The sequence below is a fragment of the Apostichopus japonicus genome, chromosome 18 (assembly GCF_037975245.1).
Source record: "Apostichopus japonicus isolate 1M-3 chromosome 18, ASM3797524v1, whole genome shotgun sequence".
Classification (NCBI taxonomy): domain Eukaryota; kingdom Metazoa; phylum Echinodermata; class Holothuroidea; order Aspidochirotida; family Stichopodidae; genus Apostichopus; species Apostichopus japonicus.
The window spans coordinates 14,707,216-14,722,775 of NC_092578.1; the positions used below are offsets into that span (position 1 = coordinate 14,707,216).

At 39.9% G+C, this 15,560-nt stretch overlaps 2 protein-coding genes across 2 annotated transcripts; one reads left to right on the forward strand and one right to left on the reverse strand.

The window, feature by feature from the left end:
* The first annotated feature begins 1,148 nt into the window (after positions 1-1,148).
* LOC139958736 (acyl-CoA-binding protein homolog) lies at positions 1,149-14,852 on the forward strand. Its single transcript, XM_071956038.1, has 4 exons — positions 1,149-1,306; positions 1,923-2,040; positions 12,684-12,746; positions 12,941-14,852. Exons 1-4 carry the CDS (start codon positions 1,298-1,300, stop codon positions 13,000-13,002), a joined length of 252 nt encoding a protein of 83 aa, XP_071812139.1. The 5' UTR covers positions 1,149-1,297; the 3' UTR covers positions 13,003-14,852.
* On the reverse strand, positions 4,348-12,660 carry LOC139958735 (acetylcholine receptor subunit alpha-like). Its single transcript, XM_071956037.1, has 7 exons — positions 11,828-12,660; positions 10,982-11,121; positions 9,753-9,797; positions 9,344-9,471; positions 8,193-8,379; positions 6,732-7,107; positions 4,348-4,695 (listed from the first exon to the last, which is right to left on the reverse strand). The coding sequence occupies exons 1-7, from the start codon at positions 11,883-11,885 to the stop codon at positions 4,499-4,501; spliced, it is 1,131 nt and encodes a 376-aa protein (XP_071812138.1). The 5' UTR covers positions 11,886-12,660; the 3' UTR covers positions 4,348-4,498.
* Positions 14,853-15,560: the final 708 nt, after the last annotated feature.

Consider the following 15,560-nt stretch of genomic DNA (forward strand, 5'->3'; position numbering starts at 1 on the left):
TAATATCATATATTTTAGGCCCTACAGACAGTATTCTGCCTGTATGCAGGGTATTATATGATACCAAACTACCGAAAATATTTCGTTTGAGATGGACGCTGTGTAATTCGTTTCCCTTGGTGTCAGAACGGCATCTTTCTACCAGTACTTTCTGTCGGAATTTAGTTTTGTGAGACAAAATTTCTCCTCACAGATCTGGTTCTGATGTAACTAAAAACGACTCAGGAAGGCCGTCTCCTGCGATCTAGGGGGTCTTATGTACCCAAAATTTTCTGGTACGCTACGCGCCAACCAATGGTGGCGCTCCGCTTAGATAGTATAGTGTCCCCCCCACTTTCTGAAACCTGCTGACGCCCATGCCCCCTCCCCCAACCCTTGGCGACGCCACTGCTCTTTACTCGTACCCTTACATGCATGTTGTACTGTGAATGCTGGTTAGGTATCCCGTATAGTGTGACTAATCTACATATCATCAGTACTAGCAACAATCTGTGGCGATATGATAAATAGTCAAACAACTATTATTCAAATGCAGACAATCACTTTGCTGCGTGTTTGGTTTTTTAGACGCTTAAAATTGTCCTCATTATGAACATATCTCTTCAGAAACCTCCAGGAAAGTTTTAGAAATGCTAAAATGTTGATGCCAGTTTTGTTGACCTTTCCCTCTTATGGAAACGATAGCACATGTTAGACAACTATTCGGGTCTTACAATCCGTGGCGGCGGAGCCGGTGGGGAGGGTGGGGGGCAGTGGGGGCGAAGGTTGCCATAGTTAAAGATAATGAGTAATTATGAACATATTGGGTTGTGGGCAGTTCTTTTGTTGATTAATGTTGGGAATAAAAGATAAACGCTTGTTCAGTGTTCTCAATAAGACTTTCTTGTGAATTCAAATAATGTTTCCCCAGATATAATTAAAGCTAATGAGGTTGATTAGCATTCTGCTTAGTCAAACTTTGGGTTCATTATCGTTTTATTTCTATATTACTATCAGGTCATAACTCGGTTTATCGTCATAATATAGGTACTCAGTGATGTGGCGTCTCATTGTACAATGAGTGCGAAGTCCTTTCTGTTGATAAACTAAATTGATAAACATGTTATCTTTATTAAATATATCGTTTGTTGTATGCGCTGTAGGTACATAATTGACGTTATCATGTATGCTCAATGTTGTCATATAAAGGTCATTAGCAAGAGAGTATTCTATACATTGCTCAAGAACCGACAACCGAATCGACGCCACAACCATTGTTTCAAAAACCTGCCCAAAACTTTCCACAGAAACTGTCAAGATGCCATCGGTAAGTACTGATATTGTTATCCTCGTCATTTGTTGTTGTTTTCTGCTACAGTATATAGGGGTACAACGCCTGCCTGTTGAAGGGGTCACAACGGTGCTTGGAGTCAAGAAAAACTCAAAAGGCTTTCATGAGACGAGAGGGTAGTTAAAAACTTGGTGGGGGGGGGGGGGGGTATGCTATAAGACAAGAGGGATGAGATGAACTTCAGGTATTTATATCATAAACGTAGACCCGCACACAGAACATTCAAATGACGCAAAGCAATATATTTAGCGTTGTAGACCACAGAGTTTTCTTTACAAGATTGAATATGTAATGACTCCCTCATCAGGAGCAACCTATGGATTATGACCACATATAACTGTGATCACGATAACTGTCTAATGAGCAAAGTGTGTTAAAGTGATATACGGCTTGGTCCATGAGTGGGGTGCGGTGGAGGGGGAGGGTAGCAAATGAGGGGGTAAAAGTTCGGTAATATCGTGAGATCGGTTCCTATATGTTTGTAACTAATTTTTAATGGCTTTCAGAAGTAGTTGGCGCCCTGGTCCCCCTTCCTGGTTACATAGTTAACTAAATTGAGTTTTGTTGTTGTTGTCATTTTCACATATTCTAGGATGAATTCAACCAAGCAGCTGCCGCGGTTCGTACCCTGACTACGAAGCCATCTGACAGTGATATGCTGAAGCTGTATGGGTTATACAAACAAGTTACTGTGGGTGCCTGCAACATAGGTATGTATCCTGGTCATGATATATAGATGACCACCACCAAGTGACGAGAAATTATATCATTTTGTACATTTCTTTAGTTATCATGCATATAGCAGGAATCCATCGATTTCAAAGAAAAAAAGAAAAAAGAAAAAAAAGTTACTTATGATACTTCTTGGGAAAGAGGAGAAAAGTTAGTTAGTAGGAAATATGCTTTATGAACTTTTTTTCAGTGAATATATAGGCACCAGTTTATCATCATGAGGGAAGTTTATAAATACAGAATTTTCTTAATACTACAAACTATAATTCACTTTAGAAGCAAATGGATTAGTTCACGATGTAATTAGATATTGCATGTTCTACAATGAAACACTGACTTTACACCCTGCAGTGAAACAAAGCCTATATAGCGGTACGATGTTGTATACAGTAGTGGTCTGTAGATGTTTAGGCCCACAGCGCTAACTGAACCCCAAACCCCAGAATAGATGCTCCGGATGCAGGAAAGCTAGCTTGGAAGTTACATCACTCCTCACTTACCTGTTTCCTATACATGCGCACTCCGATCTACCCTAGTCTATAAGAACTGGTAACATTCTTGCACGGCGCCCCCAGTGACCCTCTCTACTGTCCCTATCCAGTCGCCGCCTTTTGAATCTCTATCATTGAGAAGTGTAATACACGCGTGTTTATAACTTGGTATTTAACGTCTGTTTTCACGCCTGGTTTTCCGTTCTTGGTGGACTCTTTTCTCAAGTCAGGGAGACGGTTTTACTTCATCTAGTTTCATGGATAACGAACAAGCCCCGAAAACTGTTGGATTAATTTTCGGACATGTTGGAAAAATCCTGGGACCCACCGTATAGTTTTCTGGACACACTTTTGTGCTGTGCCGCGTAGTTTGCGGACCGTCGGCGTATTGTATATATATGTAATAATGCATGAACGGCGCACCGTACATTTTAGTATAAGTTAAAGGAAGCAATCTAAATGTTTTGAAGATGGTTCGATTCATTAACTTTCTGTTTCTTTTTCTAGTTTAATTGTTCATTTATTAATTGCCTTGTCTAGGGGTATTTCTAGCAATTCAAGTGAAGAAATATTGAAAGTATAATTGCACAGTGAAAACGCACATGGACAAAGAGGTCAGCTACAATGTATAATTAAGGATGTGTTTAATCTATATCTAAACCTATGTACCGTAAAGTGACTAACTAGAAGAACAATTTAACAATCACGAAAGCATTATCGATTAATATGAAAGTAAAAACAAAACATGTTTACATAACTATACAATGTACAATGTAGCTTGTTTAACTCATATCAACATTTCCTTCACGACTTGTTGAACATAACGTCAAGACTATATTGTAATTAAATCAGCCTTATGGTAACTATATATATAACTACATCATTATAGCCTGTAAGACAAAATATTCACTGAAGCAACAGGGATACGTCTTCAGGGTGTTCACTGTGGGATCGTTTGTCTACCTCAGTGTATTACATAAGACAGTGGCGGCAGGTTGAAATATTGACTTGACCACGAAGGCGAAAGAGGTTGGGGTGGTGGGTGGGGAATGAATGAATGATGGTGAATTGGGTGGTGGACCGGTGGTACCGTATTTGACCGACAGGACTCCTTTAACAATAGCCAATAGGCTTGTAACTGATGCCACGTGCACTATTTAGTTGTCTTAAACTCGCCCAACAATAACCAACTTCACCTCTACTGTTCTCGTCATCTACTGAATATTCTCTTCTAATACTAACAGTTATTGGCTTCCTTGGACTCGAAAAAAATAATTACTTAATAGTACACTAAATAGGCGACATCTGTCACCTTGCACTCAGAAAATCATTGGTATGTAAAATGACTCAAAAGGAGTCGTTAGCCTAGGACAAAACGTCTCATTTTGAGTCATTTCAACCCACCAAATGTCATGAGTTTTCTTTGCTTTGAATCATTCACCGCGGGGAAGGCCGATTCTGACGTCACTTACATCATACTTGTCTTGAACGTTCGGTAAACTGACCATTACACATGTCAGATAATGTACTTTGAAGCCGTCAGCTTGCCACACTCTTCTTATACGTATATAGTAAGTTCCGATGAGGTTAGGTCATATAACTCAACTGTACAGCTACTTAATATAAAGAATCCGACTCCCAAATCAAAACATAAATCAATATATGCCTGTCCTCACCTGAAATCACATAAGAAAAGTAAGTAGAAATCCGTATATAGGACTTCATAGAGTTGAGAATATCAAGTTAATAGAAACTTGTACCAACCGAAATTAATGGAAAAGCAAATGCAGCAAATCAAATTATCAAATGGATTTAATCAATATCAATAACCACACATGTGATCAATATCATTTTATACATAAAAAAAAAACCAAGTGCATAATTTTAGTTTAATATATGCAAGCATGAGCGTCCTCATTTTTACCATTTCCTCTTTGTTCTCTAGTTACCGTACTATCATAATAAGAACTATGAAAATGGTCATGTAAACAAAAGTTGAACATATTTTGACACCGAGAAGGAACCACTTTACGGTCCTCATCCATTCCGGGTTTTCTTGGTCTTTTGCGGCGAAGCGAGAACTAATTGCAACGTAGGATGATATGACCACGCCCTCCACTAACAGCCATACGACATAGCCACCTGTAGAAGGAAACAACAGCCAACACTCTTTTAGTGATTGGTAGTGCAAAAAAGAATGCAACAGTTACGTCAGTCACCTGCTTACGAAAATATAAAACGTGATGTGCATGAACTAGAAATTTCAGCCATCTTAAAGATCATTATTATTGCCCCCCCCCCCCCACACTCCCGCAACATGCTTAGAAGTCCCATAGTGATCCCACGTGTTGACACATGAACAAGAATGTTACTACCATCCTCAGAACATTTTTTCATCAATTTGCCTTGGTGCACACTCCCCCGTGTCAGGACCTTCAGTGGAAATACTTTTTGGTTTCGATGATAATCGTAACCTATATGCATTCATGCTGGCGTGTGTGTGTGTATGTACGTGTGTTATGATCCCATATTTTGTGTCCCATAGTACATTACTGAGTACAAGAAGTCTTGTTGTTTATAGTGGATGTCAAAGGTTATTTGGTGTCACCAGTGGTCAAATTGTGAAAACCTTGTAAACACGATATTTCAAGAAGAGAAGCTTGGACATTTTTTTATGTAGGAGAACCATATTAAGGACAATAAGCCTATTGGTTTTTGTGGAGGTCAAATGTCATTTGGGGTCTTCAGAGGTCAAATTGTGAAAACATTGTAAACAAACTATTGCAAGCAGGGAACCTTGGACAGATCTCATATTTGGATTGCAGATGGACCATATCAAATTTAAGGAGCCTGTCATTGCCTTAGATCGAGGTCAAAGGTCATCTGAAGTCAACAAACGCCAAAAATTTATTTCACAAGGGAAGCTTAAACAGATCGCATATTTGGTATATAATTATACCACATTGAGTACAAGTAGCCTATAGTGTTGTGACCGAAGGTCAATGGTCGTTTGAGTTCACCAGGGATCAACTTGTGAAAACCATGTTTAACACAATATTTCAACAATGTCAGATGTCATATTTAGTATGTTGATGTATCACATTTAGTACAAGAAGCCTGTTGTTGAGGTCAGTAGTCATTTCAGGACAGCCTGTGTCATACATTGTGAATTTATTGTTTGTCACATCACACTGCTTTTCAATGTTATTACTAAGATCAATTATGTTGTACACCCTCATTAAACATTACGTCTAATCCATGACGAAAAATGTTCATCATCGAAACCACAATGCATCTTGGCATTCTGGTTAATACTCCAAGCAATTTTGAGCTCGCTGAATTTAAGCTCAATATTGATGACCATTAACTTGATAGTTTCCCAACTGCTAATTTCACTTCCCATGAGGTTCACTTGAGTCACTATAATAAATGTTATGGTTAATGTTCTATATGAACTATTTATAGAGATTTTCGTCTTCTACTCAAATTATTTGTACCTTTGCCCCGAATCTTATATGCAGACTAACCTATAGTATAGGAACTTCTGTTATGAAATTTGCAGCAAGTATAGCTGAAGTGTTCATATTTACTTTGATATGTAACATAGGCACCCAGACACAGGATTGGGATTACGCGGGGCTGGGTAGAGGGGGGGGGGGTGGTGGCAGAAGACAGACACATTTCTGTTAGGTTATGACCTTTACATGATGTATTGGCCTTATTTGTAAAAGGCATTGCTGTGAAAATTATTAAGGGAATCATCCCACCCTCGTACCCCACCCTCGTATTCCGCCTCCCCCCCCCCCCCCCCCCTTCGAGTTGTCCGACGCTCTGTAGCAGATTCTTCGAGAAGATCAAGCATCCATTGTGATATTAATGCTGCAAACAAAGAACATATTTTCCCTACTGTTCAATTGTATGATGAGAGAGATTAAGTTGCAGCCAACAAACAAATGACATACCAATGATGGCTTGCCCGGCAGATGGGAGTTTGTTAAATAAGAAACTAAGGAACACAAAGAGAAATGCCATACCAATGACGGGTTGCTCGGTATATTGGAACTTGTTAAATAAGAAACTAAGGAACACGAAGGAATATGACATACCAATGACGGGTTGCCCGGTAGATGGGAGTTTGTTAAATAAGAAACTAAGGAACACGAAGAAATATGACATACCAATGACGGGTTGCCCGGTAGATGGGAGCTTGTTAAAAAGGAAGCTAAGGAACACGAAGAGAGTCAAGATACAGCTCAAACTGAATGCCGCTGCTTTTGGATCTGGTGTCCGAGGGAGGCAAAGTGCCAACGTGGTCATCGCTGACATCACCAGACACGGAAGTATGAGAGCCATGAAATGTAACGACCTTTGACCTCTTTTGAGCTTTAACACGTAATGGATGTAGGACTGTTCCTCGCCCTCGCAGCTTGCGCAGTCGTAGCTATTAGCGCCAACTTCAACTAGCTCGATATCCAGACTCCATAAGCCGTGTTTTAATGCATACTTCTTGTAAGCATTTTGATCAATGAGGTCTGTAATTTTCTCAAATTGTTGCTGTATTAAAGACGTAGAAAGTATGGTAGGCATTACAATGTAATGCATAACTGAGGGATCAATGACGCAGTATTGTAGGAAATCCAGAAGGTTTAGTTACTATGATGTATAAGTTAGGTTCTGAAGAAGAGTAAAGTGATAACTTAATATTATACTTAATGATGAACGCTATACATTTCTAAGAAGAAGAAAAAACACTTATACGTTATAACTAATATAAAGTATGGGACTGGACAAGAGTAAAGCGATAATTTCATTTTATTCTTATTCTCAAAAGAGATTTCTCATGCCAGACAGGAAGCAAGGGCGTAGGAACCGGGGGGCTGGGGGGCGCCAGCCCCCAGTGAAAAATATGGAGGGGCGGAAGTATCATTCCGCCCCCCCCCCCCGCTTCGCAAGTCAGAAAACCCCTTTTTCATTTCCAAATGAGAAAAAAAAATCTCATTTGGAGCACCAAATTGCATCTAAGGCCAGTTGAAAATGCAAAATTATATACAAAATGGAGTGGGTGGGTTGAAGTGTGCTATATTGCACCAAATTGCATCTGAGGCCACCTGGAAATGCAAAAGAATTCCAAAGGGGAGGGGGACACCCCCTCCCCTTAGACCCCTCCCCCAGGCCGGCCATCAGTCTTCAGCCCCCCCCCCCCCACACACACACAAAAGTACCTTCCTACGCCACTGACTGTACGTGTGAGCCTCCGCTCACGTATTGGTCACATAGGCTATTCAAGAAAACATGTCGGTTTTGGCGCGTAACTACAAACGTTTAAATTGTATACGCCTTAATGTCTAACAAACTGCGTTAGTCTTTGTGTGGCGATACGCGAATCCCCACATAAGGACTTGTGAATATTGTCGGTATTTGGCGATCAATATGTGGCAATGTTAGGATCGCATGATAAGTAAAATGTTCTTGTTCATTACGTGGAGATGCTATTAGTGCCACATAGGGACTTAAATTGTTCTTGGTCATTATGTGGATATAACTTTGTATTCATATGAAGACCTAGGTTTACATAATTTTTCTGCATATTTGGCGGTTTTGGCGTCCCATGGTGATCGGCTCGTAGTAAATATACTTACTTCTCCAGTTTGGTAAAGCCATGTAGTAAACGTGAGATAGCAGATCTGTTCATCAAACGGATAATATCGTACGGATATTCTGCAAAAGGACTCAAAATTAGCAAGCGTATACCAGTACACCTGTCCTGTGTATTCCAAGGTGATTGATGTAGTCTCCGGTTGAAAGCTTCTCGGACCTGGTGCAATGCTGAATGGAAAGTTTGATATCAACAGGGGAAATGAATGTGAAATAAAGCATTGACTAAATCCGTTCGGCTATACTTTTCACCAATTAAGAACTGGATTTATTTTTTAAAGTAAATTTTAAATATTTGTTGGGTTCATAGGGTTTCCGTTGCGGAAAACTTCGATGCCAAATATGCCGCCATATTACCCCATAGGCTCAGTGATCAAATTTCCCAATGTTAACTATATATGGTCTATCCCCTTCCCTCTCTTGTGATTCTAACAATGTCATTTACATGTTCTACTGTGTACTTCGCAAAGAAGGCAGTCATGTAGATGAAACAGGTTCTCGGTTCCGCTTACGTTTCAATGATCACAAAAAAATGTATTCGCGTGATAATTTTGTAAGATTTCCCGTTTCCGAACATTTCAATCTTCCGATAGACATTCTCTCAAAAACCTTAATTGCCTCGAACTTCAAATCATCTTCTGAACGTAAACGTAAAGAAATCGATTGTATCTTTCGTATTAAGTCTCACATCACTGGCCTCAATAAAGACCTGAGACCCCTAAACCACCAGAAGTTACAAACATATGTAATCCGTTCTTCCTATTCTTTGCTCCTTGATCCGCTTCCTGTATAGTCATGGTTTATTTGGTTCTATTTTCATCAATGCAACACATATATCTAGCATCATACTTTCATTGTGTTACATTTTGTACTTTTTCATTCCACTGCCAAGTATTGCTGACGAAGGTCCAATGGGGACCGAAAATTCCAATTATATTTTCTAAAACAATACTCCTTATTTGTCAAGTATGTATGTATATATATATATATATATATATATCAGAGTATACATGCTAAAATATCGTGCGGTCGAATTCACAGACAGAGATGTGCTATCACAATTCTGTTAAAATACAAACTGAAACATCAGGCAAATGAAAGCCACAATACGTCATATTTACGTCATATCACTCACCTCTCGTTAAGCACTAACTCTGGTTGCCAAAGAAGGCCTTCTCCACTTCCCGATGATAGAGGGAGTTTTGTCTTATTGATACCCTCGTAGTTTTCTGGTTGCCATGTCAACTGGGGGTCGCACCAAGTCTGTCAGTGAAACCAAGCTAAAATCGACAAGTCTGGCTTCATAATGATGTTCAAATATAGGCCTATGCTCTGAACGATTGATTAAATATAGGCTAATTTAAGGCTGGAAAGTATTTCTTATTTGGAACAATGAAATAATGCAAAGTTCTTAATTGGTTATGAATACTACAATCTTAATGTAGTAATTAATAATAATTTGACATAGCTTCATTTTAATATTATAATGAGAACGTTATTTATGACATTTCAATCAATAAGGAAGAATATCCAACGTCACTTACCAAAGCTACCATTCCTCGCAGTTGGAGATGTTGTTCGATTTCATTCTTCAAGAAAATTAAAACATAAATATTACGCAATTATTGCTCAATCACCCGCTGATCGTCAACCACCTCCCCAGCCCCAATCACAGTGCATTGTAAACGTCCACCTCTCGCACTTGATATCTTCAGCATGCGGTTCATCAATTTTTGTCAGAATTTGCCAACCATTCCTCCCCCCCCCCCCTCCCCTCAACATGTAACATGAGGGCAATAAATTGAGTTGCAGATCTCATCTCCTCCATGACGGAAGTGAATGTAAGGTTACTTCTGAATGCATCTTCTTGTCATCTCAAAATGTAATATTTCCCATTTTCTCAACATATCTTTTGCTTTAATGCCTTTTCCATACTGACAAGCAGGTGATGGCTTAAGCAAAAGTTTTGAGGTATTTGACCTCTGACCGTTGACCTATACGTCACCAATCACGCAGATAGAGTTTTCATGGTCAGGCACCTACCCGCCAAGTTTGAACTTGATCGGACTTAATTAACGCGGTCTAGAAGGAGTTCGCGACACACTTCTTTGCTCACGCACACACACGCGCGCACACACACATCCTCACTTTTCTGTGGGGGAAGTGGGGTGGGGTGGGGGAGTACATTACGTCATCTCCCCTAAACGTTACATTTAGGGATATGATATAATACAAAACAGGTAAATAATATAGAATCACACGCTGTAGGTGACGCCTGAAGCTGTGATTACAATTTACAGAAATTATACTCGCGGTCATACATGGTCAGTCACTTATTTTTTAATTGATTTGTTTGTGCTATATACTATTCCCATGAAACAGTGGTCTTTACTTAAGTAACCATATACAAACTTGTTAGGAGGTGTTTGGGTGGTGGATGACATTTCGGACGTTCAAAATCACTTCCGAAGTAATAATAGATACGTAATATTAGAAATAATATTGGACACCTTACGTGGCCCTCAGAACGTTCTTTCAGATGTGCGCGACGACCTGGTCTGACCAGGGGAGGGGGGGGGGGGGGTTGAGAGTGATGAGCGAGGGCGAGGGGGAAATGAAGCGTACCTAAAACAAGGGGACCTTGGTATACAATCGTACAATGGGCCCGACCTTTCTCTCGAGCGAGTGAGACAAGGGGAACATCAATTTTACCATACTATTCAACTATGCATGCATGTAAAATGCAATATTAAAAACTCAGATAAATACTGACCAGAACAGAAATAGTTGGCGTAAAACGATAGCCAACGATGACTGGTTTCGATGTGTCATTTACAGGTCGTAAAGAAGGCTCGTAACCTGCCATCAGTGTTTTATGTAGCTCCCGAAGTACATCTCGACTTGCACACTCAGCTATTTGAAGACGAGTAAATACAACAAGATCATAGACGGGAATAAAACAAATTAAAGAGGCGGGGTGGCCCTGTGGAACCAATATTGCCTCCGAATTACCCCCCTCCCCCCCCTCCTCACAGGGAACCACCATCGGTGTGAACGTCATTTTCAATTGTTATCACTGAGACATGTCAATCTCTAATTGATCCACAGTCTGTGGCGTAACCAGCGTGGGTTTTTTTTTTTGGGGGGGGGGTGGGGGTCATATGACATCGGTTGGCAAAAACAGTATAAAATGGATTGAAAGGCTCAGTTAAAACCATTTCGCGGTTGACGTTAATCCTTAATTGACTGGAATTATCAAAGTAATACAAGCCAATTACGTCTTAAGTTAAATATTATCCTATTTGCTTGTTTGCTTTCTGTCATTGTTACCAACCCCCTCCCCGATCCCACCCATCCTTTGGCAACACACGCTACCCAACAACTAACGAGATAACGTGTGGATCACAACGTATTTAGTAGTGGTGTCAGAGCTATAAATAAACTGCAAAAAGAACAACATGAAAACTACGTTTTATTAACGGCTTCAGGAATGAAATTAATACGCAATATAGTAGTGAAGGTTAAATACGTTAATCAATATATCTGTATTGTCCTAAATCTAGATATATACATGTTATTTACATTATGAAATACTAGGTAAAGTGAAAATGGTACTTACCTTGATTTGGCAATATATGTAAAAGCACAAAACAATTAAAGAGGAAATTATAAGGCATGTTGAAGACTTTTAATCTGGTAAAAGTGTTATACTCGGTACGTACTGAGCGTAAAGCCAACACCCCGATATAGACATCAATTTTATATGTTCTTTCTAATTCAGACGTTAAACGTCAAAACAAAGAGGGTTGAAGATAAAAGCTTTTAATTACAGTTTTCAAGTACATATAAATTCTTTCAGTATACACTTAACGTCAGGAAGCTATGTTTATTGATTATTATGTATCACTTTCGTGGTAAGGAATCGTGTAAGAGCCGTTACAAATTCAGTTTACTGATCGGTTATTTCCATGCATCCAAGGTGATTCTTTGGTGGTCTAATTTTGCAGCACAGCCTTCTCTTTTGGTTTCTCGATAGGGAAAACTATGAATTCACTCTTACCGACCTTGCAAAATGGTTAGGGGGACGCCAGATTGCAAAGTCGGCAATGACTAGGCCTATAATACGAATAGCAAAGTCGATAAATTACTATTACGGTCAGATTCGTCCAACACGGAGCCCAAAGCGAATTAATTAATCAGGTCAAACATCCGGGTTCTATTCATGCTCAGTTTTGCAATACCGCTCTTATTTTCTTTAGGGGAGGGGGGGAGGCATTTCGAACTGTTCGAGGGGTATGGTGATGCACACCCGACAATGATCACACAGTCACGGTCCCGATGCAAGGGGACTGGGGTTGAGAGCGGATCAGTCGTTCGGTAGTTTGGTTTTCGTGCCCAGGTTCTTTCCTGGGCGACTTTTTCTTAAAAAGTATTTCGAACTGTAGTTTTCATTCTTCTTTTGATCCGTTCTCCAGCTGAACCACCTAGCAGTAACGTAGAAGGACGAGCTAAATGGAACGCCTGGAATGCAAACAAAGGTAGAGATCAAATCAGTGATACTATTTACCTCTTTTTCTTCTTACTATTTTTGCTAACACTGCATGCCTCACAAGCACTTACACTTTGATTCTGCAGTTCTGTGCATAAAACAAACTATAATAATACAATCGGATTTTGTAAAATATTGACAGGTTTTTTACCCTGAGGCTCTCCTTTCCTTTCTTCGTTTCAGGGAAAGCAACAGACAAAGCTGAAAAGGAGTACGTCGCTTTAGTAAACCAGCTGAAGGCATAGGATGGATGTTTAATGTTACATTTAAATGCTACTGTTGCAGATCTTTCATTTGCAGTCGATTGAATGGAGTACAGCACACTCATTACCGATATATTTATGACAAAATGAAAATGAAATTATTAAATTATGAAATTAATTATATTAATAAGCGCTGAAATATTGGGTTGGGGGGAGGCAAATCAAGGGCTCTCAAGAGCAAGAGGCCTTTTTGAACAGTTCCCATACCATCTTTGTTATTCAGGTTGTGCCTGAAAAAAAAGGAGTGATGTGGGGATGTTCTAGAGGGCCCTTAGGAGCATTTAGACATTGCCTCATGTATCCAGGGGCGTATCCAGGATTTTCCAATAGGGGGGGGGGGGCGCCAGGCATGAATGATCGCCGTCCTGGGGGATGGGTCTAAGGGGAGGGGTGTACAATTTTTGCTTTCGAAGAAGGGCTGAAATGCAAAATGGTGTCATATGCATTGGCGGCGATCCGTACTTCCGAGTGGAGGGGGGGGGGGGGATATGACCTTGTTGACTATCTTAGCGTAGCGCCACCATGATTTGGCGCGAAGCGTACAAGAAAATTTTGGGATTAACAAACCCTCTAGATGGCCGGAAACGGCACTTCCCGAGGTTTCCAAGCGGCATATACCCAACTTTAAAATAGGGATGTCATGTCCGAAATATCTCATAATCAGGATCCAAAATACTTTTTTTTTAATTTCGGGTGTTATTTTGGGAAAATTGCCCCTGTCAATCTTGTTTCAGGCGCAACGTTAGAATGTTCGAGAGCTCTTTTATATTATTCGATGAAGAAAATGGCCTCATGCAGGCTATTATAGGCCTATACACATGCAATACACAATTACACATAGTTAGTTACATTCCTAGGTACCGATTGCTAGGGCATCCAGGTGAAACGTGTATTAAGCATTACCCTGGTTACATGAGATTCTCAGCTGTTCGAGGGAACATGTACGTGTGTAGGCCTACTATAGGGCCTATATGAATACTATGAGGGTGCATATATGTACTATATCAATACCGTGGGCGCAATAATACATTTTGTTGTTATAGGGCCAATGAAGCCTACAGTCAACTATTTTTGCTTTATAAAGACGCTTTATTTGAAAAGATCGCACTGCGTTTATGGTAGGCGAGAAATGAAGCTAAAAAAGAGCCGTACATTAACGAAGATGCATAAATGTAGGCATGAAAATATTCTTATCCCTGGCATTTGGTGGGGGGGATATGGTGCATTACATCCCCTCCACCCATTTTCATGGGGGGATATATCCCCCCTCCACCCAGGATCGCCGCCCATGGCCATATGTGATCCATTTTTCGACCTTAATAATAAGCAACATTTCCAGTAAATATGGACACAAAATGCACAATTTAGTATGGCTGGCATGTCACTTAGTGTTTATAGTGATAATACAAACACAATTACCATCTATGTTTCTAAAACTATTATGCCGCCGAACTTCGCCAGAACCTTTTTTTGGCAAACAAAAAATAAAGCATATAGGAGGGGGGGGGGGGGGTTGAGCGATCACCGACATCTCACATAAAGGTCGTCATCAATTTTTTTTTTTTTTTTGCTAAACTTTTTTTTTTTTGGTGACGGCCAAAGGGGGGGCGCGCGCCTGTTGCGCCCCCCTGGATACGCCCCTGTGTATCTGTTGGATATACCCCGCCACTATAAATCAATGTCAGAGGTAAGGATCGCTACCCAGACTGAGCGTAGGGGTAGGATAGAGGTATAAATTCCAAATAAATTGAAATTAAATAAAAGGTTGTTTATAAACTGTAGAAATGTTTATTCGCAGTTTCATATGTCGAAAATAAAATGAAAGTAACGTATCTCTTGTGTTGTTTTTTTTTTCTTTTTTTTCTTTTGTTTCAAATAGCCTCATTGTCATCGATAGAGTTTCGACAGGACCTTGATTTAAGTGGTGAAGATTGGGTTGAATCGAATGAAGTGGGTTGGAGTAGGATGAAAGTGAAAACAATAAGACAATATGATTGTTTTTCATGGGTCAGTCGAAGTTGAAGCCGACTTCCTTTTACGGGTCCTGAAACACAACAAAGTAGAAAGTGAGAGAATGGACGCCACGTAGTCTATATAGCTGCTTAAAATTTAAATTACAGCGACTTTATACTTATGGTGGGGGGGGGGTATTTCTGACACTAATATCCAAGAACAATGGTTATTAGCATCACCCGTAGTCAATATTTACTAAAGGTGATGCATATGATGTAGCTCAACGAATTGAGGGGTCTGATGAAGAAGGAGCTAGGGAGATAGGTAGGAGGAAAGACATGTGACATTTCAGAATAATAAGTACAAGAAAAAAATACCGCACAGGAGGACGACTAAATCAACGATACACTTCTAATTAATTGTTTCCTTAATAGGGCATTTGTTGTGTGCAGCAATTGGTCCTTATTCCATACAGAGGTCTCCAAATTAAAAGAGATTTTATACCATAATGGTTATCCCAGCAGGATTTTGGAAGAGTGTGTATACAAATTCCTCAATAAGAAACTTAGTTCTGAAGTGGATAATCA